This window comes from Equus caballus, chromosome 1 (genome assembly GCF_041296265.1).
Source record: "Equus caballus isolate H_3958 breed thoroughbred chromosome 1, TB-T2T, whole genome shotgun sequence".
NCBI lineage: Eukaryota > Metazoa > Chordata > Mammalia > Perissodactyla > Equidae > Equus > Equus caballus.
The window spans coordinates 140,260,959-140,282,327 of NC_091684.1; the positions used below are offsets into that span (position 1 = coordinate 140,260,959).

Consider the following 21,369-nt stretch of genomic DNA (forward strand, 5'->3'; position numbering starts at 1 on the left):
ACCATACAGCCTAGGTGTGTAGCAGGCTATACCATCTAGGTTTGTGTAAGTGCACTCTGTGATGTTTGTACAGTGACGAAGTTGCCTAATGATGCATTTCGCAGAATGTATCCCCATTGTTAAGCAACGCATGACTGTATACCAATATACTGTGTAATCTCAACTTACTTTGGACAATAATGTGTGTTATATTAATAGAATGCTTTTATTAAAAAAACTATGAATAGAGTAAAATGTAAATATTTAAAATTTTTTTTGTTGTTGGCTAGGGAGTCCTGATTTCTTTCTTAGGCCTGCAATCTATCATTTAACATTGTTTTCGTCATTTTGCAATTCGAAGGAGTTCTACTAAATACTTAGATTTATAAGACTGCAATATCTTTTGATTACTTTTAGTAGCTACTAAACATATAACTGATTGGTTCACGGAAGACACTTGTTAACTTGTTGAACTTACCTGCAAAATAGTTATGTGATAGTATCGGTTACTTTATTTTTAGAAAGTGTAAGTTGTGATAACTTAATGGGAGACTTGGAACCTTCATTTTTATAAGGTCCAAATAATCATGGAGCAAAATTATTTTTTCTGATTCCTCCAGTCAACAAATCAATAGTTAAACTCTTCTAAATGCTGGAAAAGCAAATGGTTAAATGGTATTTATAGTATGAGAGGTTTAAACTCTTATTGAAGACTTAAATTATTACTACTCTTTTCTTAAAATAGATACCAACTTTGTATTTGACAAATATGAATATCAACAACTGGACAGCCATCATTAAGCATGTTTGGGGTTTTTTTTTTTAATATATAGAAAGGATGTAGCATATAGATTCTTTGATAATGTGAAAAGCTGAGAAAACATTAATGAACACATCCTTTAAATATATTTGAAAGAGGGGCAAGAAGTAGGATATTCCTTGTTTGTTCCCCTAAACTAAACAAATATATAGTATTTTCATGTTGCCGTTTTCATCCTCTTTCTTAGAGTTAGAAATAAGAAGACGGGAGGATGAGTACAGATTTACAAGTAAGTGACCTCTCCTCAGGTCCTCCTCTGTAATCATTCTTCCTTTTGAGATTTACCTCAGTGAAGTGTGTCAGCAGTAGTAATGGTAGACATGTATTTGCTTGTGTGTTACTGAGAAAGATGTATATTATCTAAACATGTTTATCATATATAATAGATATAACTTTGGAACAGTTTTTCAAAGCTAATTTGTATAGTTTGCGTATGTTGGTTTATTTCAGTTATTTGGTTTTATCTTTTCTATTGTGATATATTTTTAAGCATAATTAGAGAAATAAAAATAATTATATATAGTTTTCCTCTGTAAATATAGACCTGCATATTAACAGGAGTTGTATTTTAAAAATCTGTAGCTTGCTATTGTATATCATTTTTTTTGCCGTATACTTAGACTTGGCCTGCTTATAAGTGACAGAAATTTGGGGAGAGGCAGATTATCTGCCAGCTACTCTGCCAGAAATCACACTCTTTACTTTTTGGTGTTTATTAAACTTAATATAGCCTTGCATATGATGAATAAGCCCCAGCTCACTGTTTCCAGCCCTGGATTGCCCCTAAAGTATCAGATGGTCTGATGGAGGGTGTGGAAGGACCTGATACACCAAGGATAGTGGCCATTCTGATGTCTTGCTCCTTTTCCTTTGGAGGTGGATATAGTTGCTGCCCAGAGAGTGAAGCTTCCAGGAGTAGCATAAAAAGATTCACATGGCCTTTTGTTTTAGTAATTAAAATAACAAACAAAAGAATACAATTGATAAACCAGTATGAACATTTTTCACTTAAAAGTTTGATACTTTTACATTTGCCTTTGAACCAAGCAGTATTATATATCTACTATTTGAAGTGTACCATATATATATATATATATATATATATATATATATATGTATATATGTATACAGGATGAGCCATGAGAATATAACTAGTTTACCAGCTCTGGCATGAGATTTATTACATATAATAAAATTATATTATCTCTAGTTATTTGTAAATTGTATGGAAATAATGATTATACCATGCATGATAAAATTAAATACAGTAAGTACAGTAGAATTAACTTATATATAAGAATGTAAGATCTAAATAATAAACTTTAAGTGCATGTATAATTTATATTTTACAATCCCAAAATATAATCAAATATGCTGTCAATACTGTATTTTTAAATTTGGGCAGATAGTAAAGCTAGTATGAATTAGTAAAGAAAAGTCTATAGTGAATATATTGAAAGAAATATATATGTAGTTATTTAATATAATTTAAATGTTAACAAGTAACAGTATTTAAGAACTTAGGTAGGGGCCCGCCTGGTGGTGCAGCGGTTAAGTGCGCATGTTCCACTTCGGTGGCCTGGGGTTCGCCGGTTCGGATCCCGGGTTCAGACATGGCACCACTTGGCGAGCCAGGCTGTGGTAGGCGTCCCACATATAAAGTAGAGGAAGATGAGCACGGATGTTAACTCAGTGCCAGTCTTCCTCAGCAAAAAGAGGAGGATTGGCAGCACTTAGCTCAGGGCTAATCTTCCTTAAAAAACAAAAAGAAAGAACTTAGGTAAAAGCAGTTTGTAATTATATATATTGATTGGCTTGGAAATTAATATTTTGAAAGCTTAGATAGAATTTATTTTCATGTATAGTTTAGTCTTGTCCTATGTGGGGTTTTAGGCTCTAAAGTTAGGATGTTAGGCCAAAACCTTATATAATCAAAATATCCTTGAAAATTTCTTTGGAAATCATATGTTAGAGACCAACATACTACTGTTAATAAGTCTGATGGTTTTTTTCTCCATCATAGGAAGATGATGTTTTTGTTAAGTTGAGCACCAGATAGGATAGTTGGTTTGCATTTAGCAGCTATAGTAAACAAATACTTAAACACTAGGAAAATAGCAATACTAATAGCAAATTCTTCAATAACACTTATAAAATTATCTGCTAGGCACTATTCTAATTGTTTTACATATATTAACTCATTTAATCTTCCCTGTGAGACAGAAAGTGTTATTTTCACCCCCATTTTACAGATGAGAAAACTGAATCACACACATTTTAAGTAGTTTGTCCGGGGCTACACAGCTGATGAGCTCTTTGCAACCAACCACTGCTAGCCTGCACACTCATACTATGGCCCATTGTAGAGAGCTGCTTATGCAGTGAGGCAGATGCAGGAACAGAGCCTAACCGAAAGAAAAGGAGACTTTGCTCAAGTTGACTCTCGGGCATATTTTCATAAAATGGAATGACAGACATCATCTGTTTTTTACTATTTAAATTATTTCTCTCTTTTTAACTTAAATCATTAAGTTAAATATTCCACTCTAGTTAATATGCTTCTGCCAATTTTGTTCAAATTATTCTCCTAAATCATTTTTTCCCCATTGGGCATACCTATATGTGAGCCAAGACCTTGTTTATATTGTCACAATTCCTAACTAGATTTTGCTGAAATTTTTTTAAAAAAGCAATTTTGCTAGGGGCAACTAGCTAACTAACTGAACTCATATAGGAGACTGCATTTTTTTTTTTTTTTTTGCCTGTTGTGGATTGTAATGAAGCATAGCATTGTGAATTAGTCACTAATCAATAACTCTCAAATTAGTGTAATGTAATGAAACTCATGTTCATCGAATGCCTATTATTTTTGATGAATAGAATAATTCTTTACCTTAAGTGTGTCCCTAAGCTAGTTTGAAACTGAGAGCCAGATGAAATAGGATTATAGTAATAGTTATGTCTGCTGAACACCTATCGATTTCATTAAAATAATAATGCATTGGAAAGTAGTGATATTCTTAACCCATTTATTAGTAACAACCTAAAAATAAATCCAGAAAATATAAGCAAGTATGATATGAATACAGATACCTCAAATGCTGAGAACCAGGAATGATATGAATATTTACAAATCTGGATAATTGAAAAGACTATTGGAATTCTTTCTTTCAGCCAAGAGAGAGTGAGAATAAAGATTTTTTTTTAAGGAACCCAGCTGATAAACTGATAGTTCAGCAAATATCAAACCCATCCAGTTAAGCATTGTGTCTCTAATAAGGGGACTAGAAAGACCCAGTTGAGATCCTATAAAGTCAGAAATTCAGATGCGGCCAGGGATAGTGAGTCTTACCATATTTGGTTTCTCTGGTGGACTCACAGAATCATTTTTAGATGTGAAAGAAACTGTAGAGGTTAGTATTTTCTCTTTATAGGCAAGGAAGGCCCAGTAAAGTTAAGTGACTTGCCACGGTCTTACAACTACATAGCGAAAAAACTGAGACCAGTTCAGTGTTTTTCCTTTACTCTACAGCCCTACTTCTTTTCATTTGTAATGAAAAAATATAATATACCTTTGTTTATCTTTCAGAATGCCTCCAAATCAATTGCATTTTATTCTTACATCTTCCAGCCATGTTTTTGAAATTGATAGGACACGTATTATTGCCATTTTATAGATTAGGAAGCAGAAACACAAAGTTTCTATGACTTGCCCAAAATCATATAGCTATTGAGGGACGAAGGAACGACCAAAGCTGAAGCTTTCTGACTCCTAGCTCTGTTCTCCTTCCATTATACTGCCTTCCCTTGAGTGAAAGGGCATTCTCCATACAGATTTACATCAATGAGGAGGGGAACAAGAATCCATTTCTTGGCTTGAGGCTCCCTGAATAATGTGTGTTGTACATTTGTCACTAGATAATTTGAGATTTTCTTCCTTTTTAGGTGAGACAGAATGTCAAAATATTTAAATTTTTCTAAATAAGTGATTGATTTCAGTACGGTTTTATTGGGCATTTTTTCAAGTAAAATAAAATGAAGCTCTAGTAATTCTGTTGGCATTTTTTCAGAATTGCTTCAGATTGCTGGAATTAGTCCACATGGTAATGCTTTAGGAGCATCAATGCAGCAACAGGTAAATCAACAAATACCTCAGGAAAAACGAGGAGGTGAAGTATTGGATTCTTCCCATGATGACATAAAACTTGAAAAGAGTAATATTTTGCTGCTTGGACCAACTGGGTCAGGTAAGCAACTTCCTGAAAAATTTCCTACTCATTTTTTAAAATAGAACGTAAGTGATTCTGTAGCCTGTGTCTTGTGATTGGGAGATCCTGGCCCTTGAGAAGAAAATCTAAGACCAATCTTATAGATACAGTGTTTCTGCATAGGCTTCAAGATGAATTTGAGGCATTGGTATTGTCCTCTAGGCCAATTCCTAACATCTTAACGGAAATAATAAAAATAACATACCAGTAGATCTGTAAAATAGTAGAAAAAAGATGTAACAGTAATTTTTTATTATATACTATTCAAATTTATTTTGCATTTTTGTACAGAAATTGTATGTCAACATAATGTTTAGTAAACTTTTAGTTACTATTTCTTCTTATAGGTAAAACTCTGCTGGCACAAACTCTAGCTAAATGCCTTGATGTCCCTTTTGCTATCTGTGACTGTACGACTTTGACTCAGGCTGGATATGTAGGTGAAGATATTGAATCTGTGATTGCCAAACTGCTCCAAGATGCCAATTATAACGTAGAAAAAGCACAACAAGGTATGTTTTCAGCATAGCTTATGTGTCCCCAGATGTAGTCTCTTGGGGAAGCAGTCTAATATTGGAAGATACTATAATTCTTATTTTGAGTCAAGGAGTAAAATTCTGTAATTATATAAAAGTAGGTATGTTAAACATTTTTTAGCATACTAAGGACCACAGAGTTTGCTTTGCCTTATTGTCATAGATGGCTGCTAGGGTGAAAACAGGCCAAGTTACTATTCCGTTAGATGCTTAATACTATCTTTGTTTTTCCTGTTCTGACTTCTCTCCGGACTCCTATTGCTGAGGTGAGGTAGGGGAAGGGGCAAGGACAGGGGCAGGAGAGTACAGGATGAATCTAGAAACAGATTAGTTTATTGACCCTACAGGATGTCATAGATACTGCATTTCTCCTCTCCCCGTCTGTCATCTCTCCTTTTTTACATGAAAAGCTTGACAGCTTCCTCTCCAAATTCCTTTAAGACAAGATTATAGGTGGGAAAGAGTAAGCTGAAGTTTTGCTAGTATTAGCCCTGCATATACCTCGTGCTTCCATGCTATACGTCTGTCTCAGCTTCCTTGAATAAAGAACCTGAAAACATTAGCGTGGTAGATAACTGTTGTCAGAGAGAATTGGTTATCATACCCAAGTGATATTATATAAAATAAGTTACAAATATTTTCATAAAGTGATGAATGGGAGAGATAGCATTGTATTTTTATAATATTAAGCCATTGCATATGTTAAGTGTGAGAGATTGAATAACCTTGTTCTCTAGCTACCTAGTCTTTTAAAGCTCAGGTTATCTTGTGTATATCTTTTTCATATTATAAATAGAATCCTCCTTAAATTATAGGAATTGTCTTTCTGGATGAAGTAGATAAGATTGGCAGTGTGCCAGGCATTCATCAGTTACGGGATGTAGGTGGAGAAGGCGTTCAGCAAGTAAGCAGTTGAATATTTTGTTCACGCCCACTAAAAGGAAGGGAATACATCAGCCTCCCAAATATTGTACGTTTGGTTTCACATTTAATTAGATTCTGTTTTGTTTATTTCTCCCACCCCAAACTCCACATACCATTTTAAAGCAGTTCAGATCCTAAGAGAAAAAAGCTTTTGGCAATTTTAAATACCAATTTATCTTTCTTAGGAAATTAAAAATATTTTAAAGAAGAGAAAAAATGAAATCTAATTTTTGTTGGTTTTATTTCTCAAAGACCCCATGTAATATTTTTAGAGGACTCTTGAAGGAAGTTCTGGTTCTAACTAGACATAAGTGAACTATATACATGTATCTTACTTTTTTCACTTAGTTAGAAGATAGGATAAAATAGATAAAATAGTGTTTCATTCCTTGTAAAGTCATAATTGAAGTCATAATGATGAACTTGACCTTTTACTGGTAACTAATTATGACATAAACTACAGGGTAAGGAAAATTGCTTTTTTTTTTGGCCAAGACGTAGAGAGATACAGTCACACTTAGAAAGTATGCTAGATAATTTTTTTATAAAGGCATCTTAAAATATAGGTATTTTTAATATTCTCACCGTAGTTGGGTACCATCTTATCTTATAGAGTCATAAGTCTATCTTTATGTCTTTACCATCAAAAACAACCTCTCGAGTTGACTATTTTCTGAATGAATCAGGAGTCCTGTTAACTATTTCAAATAAATTTATGAATTAGTATGATAATGCATTAGATTTTCATGTCACTTGTAGAAATGTGGGAGTTTTCTTTAGTTGTGCTCATTGACCATAACCATATATTATTTTCCCCTTTGAATCCAGTTACCTAAAGTATAATAAATAATACACTTATATGATGCTTTAAATCATTCATTCTTTATTTAGGGCTTGTTAAAACTACTAGAAGGCACAATAGTCAATGTTCCAGAAAAGAATTCCCGCAAGCTACGTGGAGAGACAGTACAAGTTGATACAACAAACATCCTGTTTGTTGCATCTGGTGCTTTTAATGGTTTAGACAGAATCATCAGCAGGAGGAAAAATGAAAAGGTAAGTTTTTCTGAGGGGTTACTAGGATAGAGAGCATTTGAAGTTACAGAGAGTGGACACTCAGTTTCTATTCTCATATCTGCTGGCTGCCAGTTGTGGATTTTTTTTTTCCCAAAGATTTTTATTTTTTTTTCCTTTTTCTCCCCAAAACCCCCCAGTACGTAGTTGTATATTCTTCGTTGTGGGTCCTTCTAGTTGTGGCATGTGGGATGCTGCCTCAGCGTGGTTTGATGAGCAGTGCCATGTCCGTGCCCAGGATTCGAACCAACGAAACACTGGGCCGCCTGCAGCGGAGTGCACGAACTTAACCACTCAGCCATGGGCCCAGCCCCCCAGTTGTGGATTTTTAAGAGTTAGGTTTTCTTAGAGTGTACCAGAAATATATTCCCAGTTATTTTTTAATTTCAGAGTAGTAAGTTGGAAAACTTCTAAATATCATCTATATATGGGCATCTTTAAAGTGTAAGTTGATGATTTCAGTTTTACATTTCATCTAAAGAGTTCTTTTCTTATTTGGGGTAGCTACTGTATCAGTAAAATTTCTATTCATTCTTCTTGTCCAATTCACTGAAGCCCAATAAAGAGCTTGTCTCCGTTGCCCCTGCCCGTGGAGCGTACCATAGATCACTGCTGACGTTCACGAATGGAAGGAAGCTGTGTGGGGGCTGGGGGAGGGTTGTGATCCTATGTAGTTTTATAGATGCTTCTTAAGCATTCTTATAAGCCTTGATTTTAACTGGAACTTATTTCTTCATATCCTCAAGGTACATGCCCAGTACCTATTTGTTGATTGATTTTGTTGATTGATTACAATAAAATGTAATGTCAGCATAGTGGCAAGAAGCCCAGAACACACGTGTGTTTTCCATGTTTTTGTGTTTTACATAATAGCTAGCCACAAATGGTCCCTTTTATATAATAAGATATTCTACCTAAATAAATATGGCATAGATCAACTCTTTGCTATATTGCTTGCCTTAAGTCTCCTTGACTTTGTTAAAGTAGCAGTTTAGTACTAGAAAAAATAATGCTGCTGGTGGGATGGTCGCCTGTGGTAATTCCTTTGCATAGCCTAGAGAAGCCAACTCTCGTGCAAATACTAACTGAGCCACGCAGTGCTGTTATTCCTCAGTACCAGGCCTTACTCAGCATGGGTAATGTTATATTTTTATTTTTCATAAGTTAATTTATGTTTTTCTTGCTTTTGAAATTCTGCATGAATTAGCCTAACAAATTAGAAAGAAGAAATTACTTCTTTCTTCGTGTGTGTGTGTGTGTCTATGAGAGAGAGAGGGCTTTATATTTGAAGCTCTGTAACCAAAGGCAGGGACCATGTTCTGATATTTATTTATTATTAATACTTCCAAAAAGAATTTGAAGCTATAGACATGTAGAAAGTTAAAAGTAATGTCAGAAAAGAGATCAGGGGCCGGCACAGTGGTTAAGTTTGCATGTTCTGCTTCAGTGGTCCAGGGTTTGCCGGTTTGGATCCCAGGTGCGCACATGGCACAACTTGGCAAGCCATGCTGTGGTAGGTGTCCCACGTATAAAGTTGAGGAAGATGGGCACGGATGTTAGCTCAGGGCCAGTCTTCCTCAGCAAAAAAAAAAAAAAGAGAGCGAGAAAGATTGGCAGCAGATGTTAGCTCAGGGCTAATTTTCCTCCAAAAAAAGAAAAGAAAAGAAAAGAGATCAGAAACATGTAGAAGGAAGGTTTAGGTCATAGTTCTGACTTAGTGAAAATTAACTTACTATGTTTAGCTTTGAACTTAATGAAAAATAGGGAGAAATCATGGACTTTAGTTCTTATTACCTGGAAGAGGAAGCGTATGAGGTCTTCAGGAGAAACAAAGATTAAAAAGAGTTTGTCACATAGATCTTTATGAAACAGAGACAGACATAAGAGAGTGTTCAGCAGTGATTTTATAGAGGATTAAATACATCCATGTGGCTGTTGTTTTTTATTAACCTTCACTGAAAGCCAGGGGTACGATATTAAATAATACATACCTATATTCCAACAATATCAAACTGCTTGCAGTCCTGAGTTTTATTCCTCTTGCCATTGCTCATGCCCTCCCCTTCCTCAATCCACTTGGCAAATATGTGTTCATCTTTTAAGACAGTCTGTTAAATGACTAGGTAATTCCTCTGTGAAGGCTTTCTTGATCACCTCCTACCCTGCCCCCCCAGGACGTGCTGCTTTTCCTCCTTTCCGCTGCCACAGTTTCCTGTACAGTTGTCTTTCATTGCACCTATGATACTTTAATACCTTCAAGTGTTCTCACTCTAAATAAGCCCCTGTAGGGTCAGGGCTATCTTCACGTTAATATCCCGTGTTTTATAATAATGCTTAATAAACAATTATATATATAATTATGTATATATATATACATAATTACATAATATAATATATACATAAATACATAATATAAATACATAAATATAATTATATATTTATTACTGTATATGCTTATATATATAATAAGTGCTTGATAAAATATTTAAGTTATTGAATGAAAGGTATTTTGCTTCTGACACACTGACTGTCCATGTACACAGCTTAGGAGTGGATTTTTAATTTAGGCTTTCTCACGTATCCTGTGCTTCTCTTCCACTTTGTGTGTGTGTGTGTGTGTGTGTGTATGTGTGTGTGTGTGCTGAGGAAGATTCACCCTGAGCTAACATCCACTGCAAATCTTACTCTTTTTGTATGTGGGCTGCTACCACAGCATGGCCACTGATAGATGGGTGGCGTAGGTCCATGCCCAGGAACTGAACCTGGGCCATCAAAGCGGAGCATGCCAAACTTAACCATGAGGCCACTGGGGCTGGCCCTGTCTTTTGCTTTTGACAAAAGCTGTATGACATATCAAAATTAAACTTTCTGACAATTGCCTGGAGTGTAGTTCTTTTATATTGACTGAAGCAAGATATATATACCTTAGCTACCCAACCTTTTGCAGCAAAGTTAGCATTCTTATTTAATGTCATCCTTATATATAAGTTCTTTATAAAATCTAAATTAGTCCAGCTCACAGGTTGAAGTATGCAACCCCAAATCGTCATTTTAAGAGAATGCTTAGCAGTGACTTAAGACACTTGTGGATGATTTCCTTATAAGACTGCTTCTTCCATAGTTACTACTCCTATCTACAGAATTACAAAATTAACTTTGGTTACAAAATAATTACTATCTCCCTTTTCACAGTTCTTACACGTTTCGGAAACCACACTAATCTAGAGGTCTCAGAAAAACCCTGCAACATCATTATCTAAGTTCTAAGGGACTTCCCTTCATAGTTCTTACTTTTCTACTTTTCCTAAAATTCATTCTTTGAGGGTTGGTTATTATATAGTAGTTAGGTTCGCAGTTCCGAAGGCAGATGGACCTGAATTCAAATCCTGACTTTTACCACTTACAGCAAGAAGAGCTTGGTCAAGGTGCTTAACCTCTCCTGATTTGAGCCACCTCAAGTCAAGCTCCTTTGTCCTTCTTCACCTTGACCCATGCATTTGGTTCCTAATCTGTCTCTCTGGCTCAAGTCTGTCTCTGACCGCCACCAAAATATCATCTTCCCCTTTACTTCCAGAATGGATTCTCTTTAAATTATTAAGCACAGAGCATAGATACTAAGTTCTTAGTAAATATTTATTGAATGAATAAATACAAAGCTAATTATCTTAGCCCATTTTCTTCATTTATAAAATGTGCATGGTAATAGAACTTTATTCTGTTGCAAAGGTCATGTGAGCTCTGCACGCAAAGTACTTAGTACAATGCAACTTCATTCTACTGTTTGTAATACCTGTTTTTCCTTTGGCAGTATCTTGGATTTGGAACACCGTCTAATCTGGGAAAAGGTAGAAGGGCTGCAGCTGCTGCAGACCTTGCCAATAGAAGTGGAGAATCAAATACTCACCAAGACATTGAAGAAAAAGATCGGTTATTGCGTCATGTAGAAGCCAGAGATCTCATTGAATTTGGCATGATTCCTGAGTTTGTGGGACGGCTGCCTGTGGTAGTTCCTTTGCATAGCCTAGATGAGAAAACACTTGTACAAATACTAACTGAGCCACGTAATGCTGTTATTCCTCAGTACCAGGCCTTATTCAGCATGGATAAGGTTCGATTTTCATTTTTCATACTGGTTAATTTATGGGTTTTTTGCTGTTGAAACTCTGCATACATTAGCCTAACAAATTAAAAAGCAATCCTGCTCACCTGGAATACCAGCCTATTCCTCACTAAATATGGATCTAGGAATCCGGGAAAGCACATTTTGTTATTTTGTTATGTTAGACATTTAGGAGTTGGCTTTATTTTTTCTTAATTAAAATCGTCATTGTAGCTTAAAGCCCAAGGATATATAGAGAGAGAAATTATGCCAGCAGCCTACTCCCAACCCCTCAAGCTAGACACACAGGATTGTCCTTTCAGTCTTGATATTGTAAATGCTTTTGTTGTGACATACTCTGTATACTTTTTTATATTTTTGTCTAAAGTTTTGTTAGCTCCCACATCTACTCTGCAGCTGGACTCCTGGAGGTCACTCAAGACCACACATCCAATCAGATAGCAAATGTTTTGGGTTTTATGAATTTCGTGTCTCTAAATAGTCTCCTCGTCTCCGTTGCCACTGCCACTGCCGCTACCTCAAGTCAAGCTCCTTTGGTATTCTTCACCTTGACCCGTGCATTTGGTTCCTAATTGGTCTTTGTGGCTCAAGTCTGTCTCTGACGACCACCATCAAAATATCGTCATCTTCCCCTTTACTTCCAGAATGGAATATCTTTAAGTTATTGAGCACAGTGCCTAGGAAATAGATATTAAGTTCTTAATAAGTATTTATTGAACAAATAAATACAAACTAATTATCTTACTCCCCTCCTTAAAGCCCTTCAGTGGTCCCCTTGCCTTATTTAGATGCCCCAAGATTGGTGCTCCCATGGCACCATGTACATACACTATGCTGAAAATGCTAGTTTGCTAATTTGTCACCACCCAGTAGACTAAGTTCCTTGGGGACAAAGATGGTGTCTAATTCATCATTCAGTCTCTAGTATATAAACACATAGGAGTTCACTAAATGTTGAATAAAGTCCTAGAAAGTCCATGTTGATCTAGAAAACGTCTTCAAGGAGTGAGGACAGACTTGTGATTTGTAATACTGAATCGTCTCAGGTTAGTTGATCGAAACAAGTGCTTCTTGAAGGCAAATTTCTAAAGAACCATGAGAGATAATTACCTCACTTAAATTTTACATTTTCTGGAGGTAGAAATTAATAACCAAAAGTTGTTTAATTCCAAGATCTTGTGAAATCTGATGTTCCATAGTATTTTGATTTTTTTTGGTGTGTTAAATTCTCAATAATTTGAACTCTACTATTGAAGTTTGTGGTAATTTAGAGAGACTTGTCTAAAGTTTTAGCTTTCTTCTATAGGATGAGAAGGTTAGTAACACTCTTTAAAATGAATGGTTTTTAGGAAGAAAGTGATAGTCTAAAAATCCTTTAGTCTGAAAGGGGATAGACATAAAGTTTCTGACCCTGTGTTTCTGAGTATTGGTGAATCAACGTACTTAATCCTCTGGAACTTATTTCTTTATAAACTTAGGGCATCAGGCCCTTTTCATTCTAAAGAGAGCAGTAATGGTGGCAGATAGTAATAGTTAATAGATCAAATGCTATATGGTTATATTAGGAAAATATCATCAAGTATTGTCTAAGTTTTTATTTCTTTTGAATGTATTTGTAGTGTGAACTGAATGTTACTGAGGATGCTTTGAAAGCTATAGCCAGGTTGGCACTAGAACGAAAAACAGGTGCACGAGGCCTCCGGTCCATTATGGTAAGTTGGTGTTAGTGTACAAAAACTAGATTATTTCTTGATCTCTGTTTTGAGAATACTAAGCTTCTGTGTTTTTCCTTAGGAAATATATCCAGAGAATTGGTCTAATGTTATTTTCTGGTGACTTTTTTTTTTCCTCCTCTTTGGTCACAGTACATTATATTTTTCTTCTTTCTTTTTCTTTTCTTTTTTTAAAGATTTTATTTTTTCCTTTTTTTCCCCGAAGCCCCCAGGTACGTAGTTGTACATTCTTCGTCGTGGGTCCTTCTAGTTGTGGCATGTGGGACCCCGCCTCAGCGTGGTTTGATGAGCAGTGCCATGTCCGCGCCCAGGATTCGAACCAACGAATCACTGGGCCGCCTGCAGCGGAGCACACGCACTTAACCACTCGGCCACGGGGCCAGCCCCTTTTCTTCTTTCTAAAAAGAAATTTTAACGTGTTTGCAACAAGGGACACACATATAAAACAATTAATGAAATAGAGAAAATCAGTATTTTGGGAAGGAGAGTTTCAGAAAATTCTACACAGGCTTTTTAACTAAGCCCCAGAGTACCTTCAGATCCGTTAAAATCCTCATTCTTGTTTGTTTGTTTGAAATTAAATTCCAGATATCATGACATTTTACTCCTAAATTCTTCAGTATGAAATGAACCCACTATTTTCTATTTTGTTACAAATCCTAGAAATCCAGCCTATTTTCAGCCACCAGCCACTCTCTTCCTTAGAGTTCTCTTCCCTACCCTGCAGGTCTTGCTGTACCGTGGGTTACTGTTGCCCTTCATGTTCCCAAAGCAAGCACATGTTCCTGTTCTCTTTTAAGGATTTCATTTCACTACTCTCATCTCAGTAGGACTTTTTGATCGAAACTACACATCCATCACAGACAGTTTGAGATTCTACTTTAATGAAGGCCTAGACTTCAGGTGTTACTGATGAAGGGCAAATTTGTAAACATGCAAACCAGAAGAGTAGGTAATACAGGTGAAACTTTTTAGGAAATTTGATGTACTTAACTGATATTTTCCTTAAGATGTAATATAATCCAGCCCCTACCTGTAGGTAAAACTAGTTTTCGTTAGTAAACAACTTTAGACCTACTGCAGCACTGGAAACAAATGCTTATTTGAAGTTATAGTTCAAGATTGAAGAGCTTGGTAGAGATGATTTAGGATTGAATAATTTTCAAAGTAAGGATTACCAGTTGACCTTCTTGGTGATAGAATATGCTAGGAAGGTTCTGAATAACATCTGAATCTGAAAGTATAGTCTTTTTGTGTGTGCATGGTGACCTAAGTAGGCAAAACTACAGACAAATAGCCTTCCCTTATAGAATGACTTCTCTCTGAATTTGGTTAGAAGCTGTTTTAATATGAAGAATATGAAAGCTTTTACAATGACTTTTTCAACACTCAGTTCCTGGTGCCTAAGAGGGACTCAATAATGATTGTTGAATTAATGAATTCAGTTGGTGGCCTAAAGAATACAAGTATTTTGTATGTAACTTCAGTTTTCCATGTAATTCATTACTTTTTATCTCTTTAGGAAAAGCTGTTACTAGAACCAATGTTTGAAGTCCCTAATTCTGACATTGTATGTGTGGAGGTTGACAAAGAAGTAGTAGAAGGAAAAAAGGAACCAGGATACATCCGGTAAGCTTATTGTCAAGCCAGAACAGAGCTAAAACTTAAGATCACATCTTTATTTCTATAGTTTATTGGTCTGTCATAAAAATTGTACAAAAACCCTTAGACTCATAAGGGAAGTGGTAATCTCATAAATTTTCTGTAGAAAAATGTTCAAATTTTGGTGTATAAAATAATAGTATTTCGTGAATCTTTTTGAAAATTTATCTTCAAAATTAGCTTCCACTTTTTTCCCCTAAGGAACGAGTATCAAAAGAGACATAAAAGTAATCCAAATAAAGACATTTAAATGAACTTTGCTGATTCTTAATTTGTGGGTAACTTGTTTCATGTCTTTCACAAGACCAAAATGTGGTTGACATTTTTCTCTCAGTTGTATCCTATCAGTTGACAAATTTGACACATTTTTCACTGCGTTATTTACCTATTCCAGGGATCAGCAAACTTTGTTGTCGAGGGCTAGATAAATACTTGAGGCTTTTACAGTATTGCAGCTACTCAGCACTGCCCTTCTAGCACGATGGCAGCCATAGATGGTCTGTAAATGAATGAGCATGTCTATGTTCCATTAAATCTTCATTTATGTAAACGGGCAATAGGCCTTACTTGGCCTGTAAGCTGTAGTTTACTGACCCCTGATCCATTCAATAAATATTTATTATACAGTGCTTGACGTTAATGTTACCTACACAAAAATTAGGTTCTGTTTTAACTAAGTCACAAGATATGTTACGTTTTATGTTTGCTTATCTTCTGAGATAACTTAGGAGGCAGTTGATTGGTTTTGAACGGCCTTAGTTGCTTGAAGAGACATAATCTTTTATTTTTATTGTATAATGATAGGAATATAGGAGTCGTGGTAGTCTGATTGTAGTCTTGACTAATTTGAGTCAAGTTGGATTTTGTTGGAAGCTGTCAACATATTTACCGTAGACGTGCTAAATGTCAAGCATTTGAGTTAACATAATAGATTCTACTTTTTTGCTGGAGAAATAGATTTTTTAAGCCTTCACAATTGAAGCCTTACTGTCAATTTATTTCAGTCATAAATTTGTTAGGGAAAATGTTGGGAAAATTACTTGCAACTCTTGGTTGTGTGGTCTAAGTGTTTCCAATATTTCACCACTAAGCAATGTTAAACACTATTGAAAGTGTTCTTAAGGGGCCGGCCCAGTGGCATAGTGGTTAAGTTTGTGCACTCCGCTTTGGCAGCCTGGGGTTCACGGGTTTGGATCCTGGGCACAGACCTACACACCACACCACTCATCATGCCATGCTGTGGTGGCATCCCACATACAAAATAGAGGAAGATTGGCATAGATGTTAGCTCAGTGACAATCTTCTTCAAGCAAAAAGAGGAAGATTGGCCACAGATATTAGCTCAGGGCCAATCTTCCTCACCAAAAAAAAAAGAAAAAAGAGAAGAAAAGTGTACTTAATATTTTGTGTGTATGTGTGGCTTTTCTAGGTAGTTGGGTTAATTTATCATTTTGAGTCTAGAAATCGTGTTTACCCCTCGTTTTTATTTATAAAAACAAAAACTGATTGCTTTTCATTATAGGGCTCCAACGAAAGAATCCTCCGAAGAAGAGTATGACTCTGGAGTTGAAGAAGAAGGATGGCCTCGCCAAGCAGATGCTGCCAACAGCTAAACTGTCAGACTTCTGTCCTGTATATAAAGCTTTTCCTTCTTTTGTTTAGGATTGTAACTCTCTACAGTCTGACATTAAAAGCATTGGATCTATCTTGGATATCATACATGGTCAGAAGCCTTTAGGAGAAAAATCAGATCATGTATATTAAGTAACATCACATTGATTTATACAGAGGACATTATGTGGACTTTAATGACACAATGTTCAGAGATAAAATGTACATTATTTTGGTTCAGTTTTTAAAAAATATGCTTTAACAAAATTCTTAGGAGTTCTTTCAAGCAGTGCAGTTGTTGCAATGACTGTGGATTTTACAATAATGTTGCTCTACAAATGGGAAAATAAATTCTTCAAAATTGAAGATTGGGGATACCATTCTTTAGTGTTAACCTTTTTCTACTCCTATTTGTTTCCTGAAAATATTAGAATTTTATTAATGTTAAAAATTGGAAAAGGTATTTTCCATATAGTAAAAGTTTCATGGAAAAAGTACCCTGAAGAACCATATTTTGATGATTTGTTTACCTGTATTCTTAGTCTTATCTGCTAATGCATGACACTAACTTCCCAGTTGGTACTATAAAAAAGACCATTCTCTTGCCCACTTGTCTGATTTATTTGCCATCTTTGTCCCTTTTAGTACCATGAGTGAGCAGATGGAATTGAAGTCTGCCTTAAATCTTCAGAAAAAGACTACATCTAATTCTAAAGGTAGCATGTAACATCAGTCATAATAACAGCCATGTGCTGAACTAAATAAAATATCCTAATATTGTGCATTGACCTAAAGTACTCAGCTAGGTTTTTTTTGTCTTGTTTTTTGGTGCTAGATATTTGTCTAATTCTTTGGCTTCATAGAACATTAAAGAAAATCTTTGCTTTGCTATCAGCAGAAATGAATGTGTTCACACTAAAATATAAGTTATTAACCTTCATTAAAAAAACTAAATGGTGGGGAATTTAGGGGGCTTAAAAATGAAAATTGTTTTATTTGATTTCATAAATATTAAAATATTGGGTACTTTTTAAGCTTTTTTTCTTTCCTTCTATAATGTTGATAAAAGTTTCTATACTGTTCATTCAATTCAACCTCATTTGAAATTGTTTAAATCAGAGTACATTGAAATTTTTGTTTTAATTTTCTGGTGTATAGACTCTTGAGTTTTCCTTTTTTCCCCTTTTTCTTAGGAAAAGAATTTTAAGCTTATTAGCAAATTCTAAATCCTGTTGATGAAGAGTTGGGCTTTCTATGATGTAGTAAGAGATGTGAGATATCTATTTATAGCCGGAGTAGGAGCAGAAATGCACCTTTGCAGAGTGTTTAAGCCTGGTTGTTATAGTATGGAACAGACATAAATATCCTAGTCTCTCTAGTAATGGTTAAAGTTCTTCTCAGGAAGTCTTTCATATTATAACTGTTCATCATCTTTCCCTTATAGCATCATCATTTTCCTTTTTGTAGAGTGAAAATGGGAGTAGCTACTAAATATATTAAGAGTAATCCTCCAGAAATGAACTGGGAGACATTTTAGTTATAACAACTTACATTTGGTTTTGGAAGTTGTTAATAAAGCATAATCAATGTTTTTAAATGAAACACAACTGAGTATAACTACGATTTGTATCCTGAAACTTATGTTTTGGCATTTGAATAAAACAAAAGGACTAAGTAAAAGCCAGTGTGGTGGTGTGTCCATAATGCAGTGGCATTTCTACAAGGACGCAGATATCATGAGCTGCTTTATTCTAGTGATTAGTTAATACTTGGCACCTACATATCCCTCTAATAAATTCTTATAGTTGTAGATTCTACAGACAAAAAGTCTGTTATTCAAGTTTATGTTAAACATTTATTGAAAATCCTTACTTAAATATCCTGCATGGGCCCCACACTAGGAACACAGTCCAAGCTTTTCAAAAGCTTAGCTAGTCTAGGAGGGGCAGCAAACACAAACATCAGGGCACTATAATAATGGAAGTGAGGTAGGTACCAGGTGTGGTGGTGGCCCAGATGGATCTGGAAGAACAAGTAGGAATTTGCCAGAAAGTAATGAGACCAAATCACAATCTCAGAAATGTGAAATAGCGGGGCCGGCCCTGTGGCCGAGTGGTTAAGTTCGTGCACTCCACTTCAGGCCCAGGGTTTGGATCTTGCGCGTGGACATGGCACCGCTCGCTGGGCCATGTTGAGGTGGCAGCCCACGTGCCACAACTAGAGGGACCCACAGCTAAAATATACAACTATGTACTGGGAGGATTTGGGGAGAAAAAAAAGATTGGCTACAGTTGTTAGCTCAAGTGCCAATCTGTTAAAAAAAAAAAAAAAAGTGAAATAGCTAATAGGGAGCTTTAGGAATTGAGAGAGAGGCAACAAGTATGACTTCATATTACTGCTCTGAGATGACCATTTAATATATTCTGTATCCAACTGAAGACGTTACCTCATATATCATTGAGAAACCATGAGATGATGGAACTCATCTTCCCACCATCAAATCTATAAACCTACGTGCTTCAGCACCCAGTCTTTCTCTCCAGTTACAACTGAAGGGTCCCTCTTATCAAAACTCAATCACTGCACATTGTTATGAGGGGGTCCCATCGTCCCCTCTCATTTCTCAAGGCTTTGGTTCTTTCCTTAGTATCTCTACTACCTTATTGGTCTCCTTCCTTCTCCTGAATCATCCCCAGCAGCATCTAAATTCTGCCTAGTATTTTGTGTCCTATAGCAAACTTCCCAAGCTTACTTTGTTTGTCTTTCCAGCGACACCATAAGTTCCAGGAGGGTGGAGACCATGCCTGTTTTGTTAACTTTGACCAGCACCTACCATAGCGCTTCTTCTATATGGTGCTCCATACATTTTAAAACAAGTAATAGGATATCTTGTATGCCTGGTTGAGTTGTAATTTTATGCAGAAAGTAGTGGGGCATTTTTAAAAGGGTTTTAAACAGGAGAGTTGGGCATCATTAGATGTGTATCTTAGACTGTTGAGAAGGGAAGGCTCTGAGGAAGATGCAGGGAAGCATGACTAGAGGCCTACTCATGGATGTTTCTCCAGCACTTCTCCCTCCATCTCCTACCTCATCACTTTCCTGTTTTTCAGATCATTTCTCGTCAGCATACAAACAAAACACATCTCTCTTGAACCCACATCCTCTCCACAATAAACTAAAAGTTGGTCTTGCTGTTTCCAGTTCTCTTCCAGGTGTTGATTCTGAGTGAGATGAGAAGCTGTTGGAAGGTTTTGCACAGAGAAATGACATAATCTGACTTAAGTTTTAAACGATCACTCTGGTTGCAGTATAAGTGAAGAGACTATACAGGAGCAAGGATTGAATCGGAGACACTTGGGGCTATTATAATAAGCCTGCCGGAAGATGGTAGATTGGGCTAAGGTGACAGCAGGGGAAGTGGAAGAGTGGTGGGTAAGTATTTTTGCAAATCTGATGAAAAGTGGTATCCTATGTTCTTCAATGGGGGAACTCAATATTATAAAGATGTCTATTCGTACATTAATTTATAAATTTAGTATTCCAGTAAAATACCAGTAAGTTTTTAAGTTGAAAATACGCAAGTGGATTTTAAAGTTCATATGGAAAAATAATGGTAAACAAGCAAAATAACATACACTCATATGGTGCTTACTCTGTGTCACTCTGTTCATTTACTGCAATAACTCTATGTGGTAGATACTTTTATCAACACTTCTTATCGATGAAACTGAAGCCCAGGGCTGGCCCCGTGGCTGAGTGGTTAAGTTCACATGCTCCGCTTCGGTGGCCCAGGGTTTCACTGGTTCGGATCTTGGGCGCAGACATGGCACTGCTTGTCAGGCTATGTTGAGGAGGCATCCCACATGCCACAACTAGAAGGACACACAACTAAAATATACAACTATATACCGGGGGGCTTTGGGGAGAAAAATAAAAAATAAAATCTTTAAAAAAAAAACTGAAGCCCAGAGTAGTTAAGTAGCTTTCCCAAGGCCACAACTAGCAGCCAGTATTTAATTCCAGGTAGACTGGTTCCAGAGCCTCTCCACTTAACCAATACACTGAAAGAAGAAGGGGGAAGGGGCTGCCTCTTCTATTAAAAAAATACTAAAAGCTTTAAAAACTTATGTGTGTACCAGTGTATGAATGGACAGACCAATGGAAAAGAATGTAAAGTCCAGATATGGGAATTTAGTATTGGAAAAAGTGATATTTCAGATTAGGAAAAGAATATTCAATAAATGGTGTTGACAACTGAGTATCCATCTAGAAAATATAAAATTATATCCATACCTTACCCAATAAATTTTAAGATAAAAACTGAAGCCTTTAAATGTTATGTAGAGTATTACAAAGAGTATCTGAGAAGCACAAGAGGTCCCTTGGGAAGCAGGGTCAGGCTCAGATTGCTTCTCATGCTAAAGAGCTGGACTCTTACTCAAGGAGTCATCCGTTACTTTACTGCTTTGAAAAGTAAAGATCTAATCATGTGATGCTGGAGCAATTAGACATCCAAAGCAGGGGCGTTGGGAGGAACCTCCACCTAAGTCTATCACCTTATACAAAAATTAACTCACAATGGATCGAGGAGAAAACTTTCAGAGTCTAGGGCTAAGTAAAGAGTTCTTAGACTTGACTCCAA

At 36.0% G+C, this 21,369-nt stretch overlaps 1 protein-coding gene across 2 annotated transcripts in view; it reads left to right on the top strand.

Annotated features, from left to right (window-relative positions):
• The window catches only part of CLPX (caseinolytic mitochondrial matrix peptidase chaperone subunit X), a 36,596-nt gene extending 18,189 nt beyond the window's left edge, over positions 1-18,407 (top strand). Inside the window, exons 6-14 of one of the 2 annotated variants that reach the window (XM_001498202.6) lie at positions 987-1,028; positions 4,870-5,046; positions 5,415-5,579; positions 6,419-6,507; positions 7,419-7,583; positions 11,410-11,709; positions 13,341-13,433; positions 14,977-15,083; positions 16,639-18,407. In XM_001498202.6, the coding sequence (XP_001498252.2) occupies positions 987-1,028; positions 4,870-5,046; positions 5,415-5,579; positions 6,419-6,507; positions 7,419-7,583; positions 11,410-11,709; positions 13,341-13,433; positions 14,977-15,083; positions 16,639-16,729 (1,229 nt within the window). In that variant the 3' untranslated portion in view covers positions 16,730-18,407. The remainder of the gene's footprint in view (positions 1-986; positions 1,029-4,869; positions 5,047-5,414; positions 5,580-6,418; positions 6,508-7,418; positions 7,584-11,409; positions 11,710-13,340; positions 13,434-14,976; positions 15,084-16,638) is intronic. The other variant, XM_005602993.4, reaches the window with a different exon arrangement.
• The last annotated feature ends 2,962 nt before the right edge of the window (positions 18,408-21,369 follow it).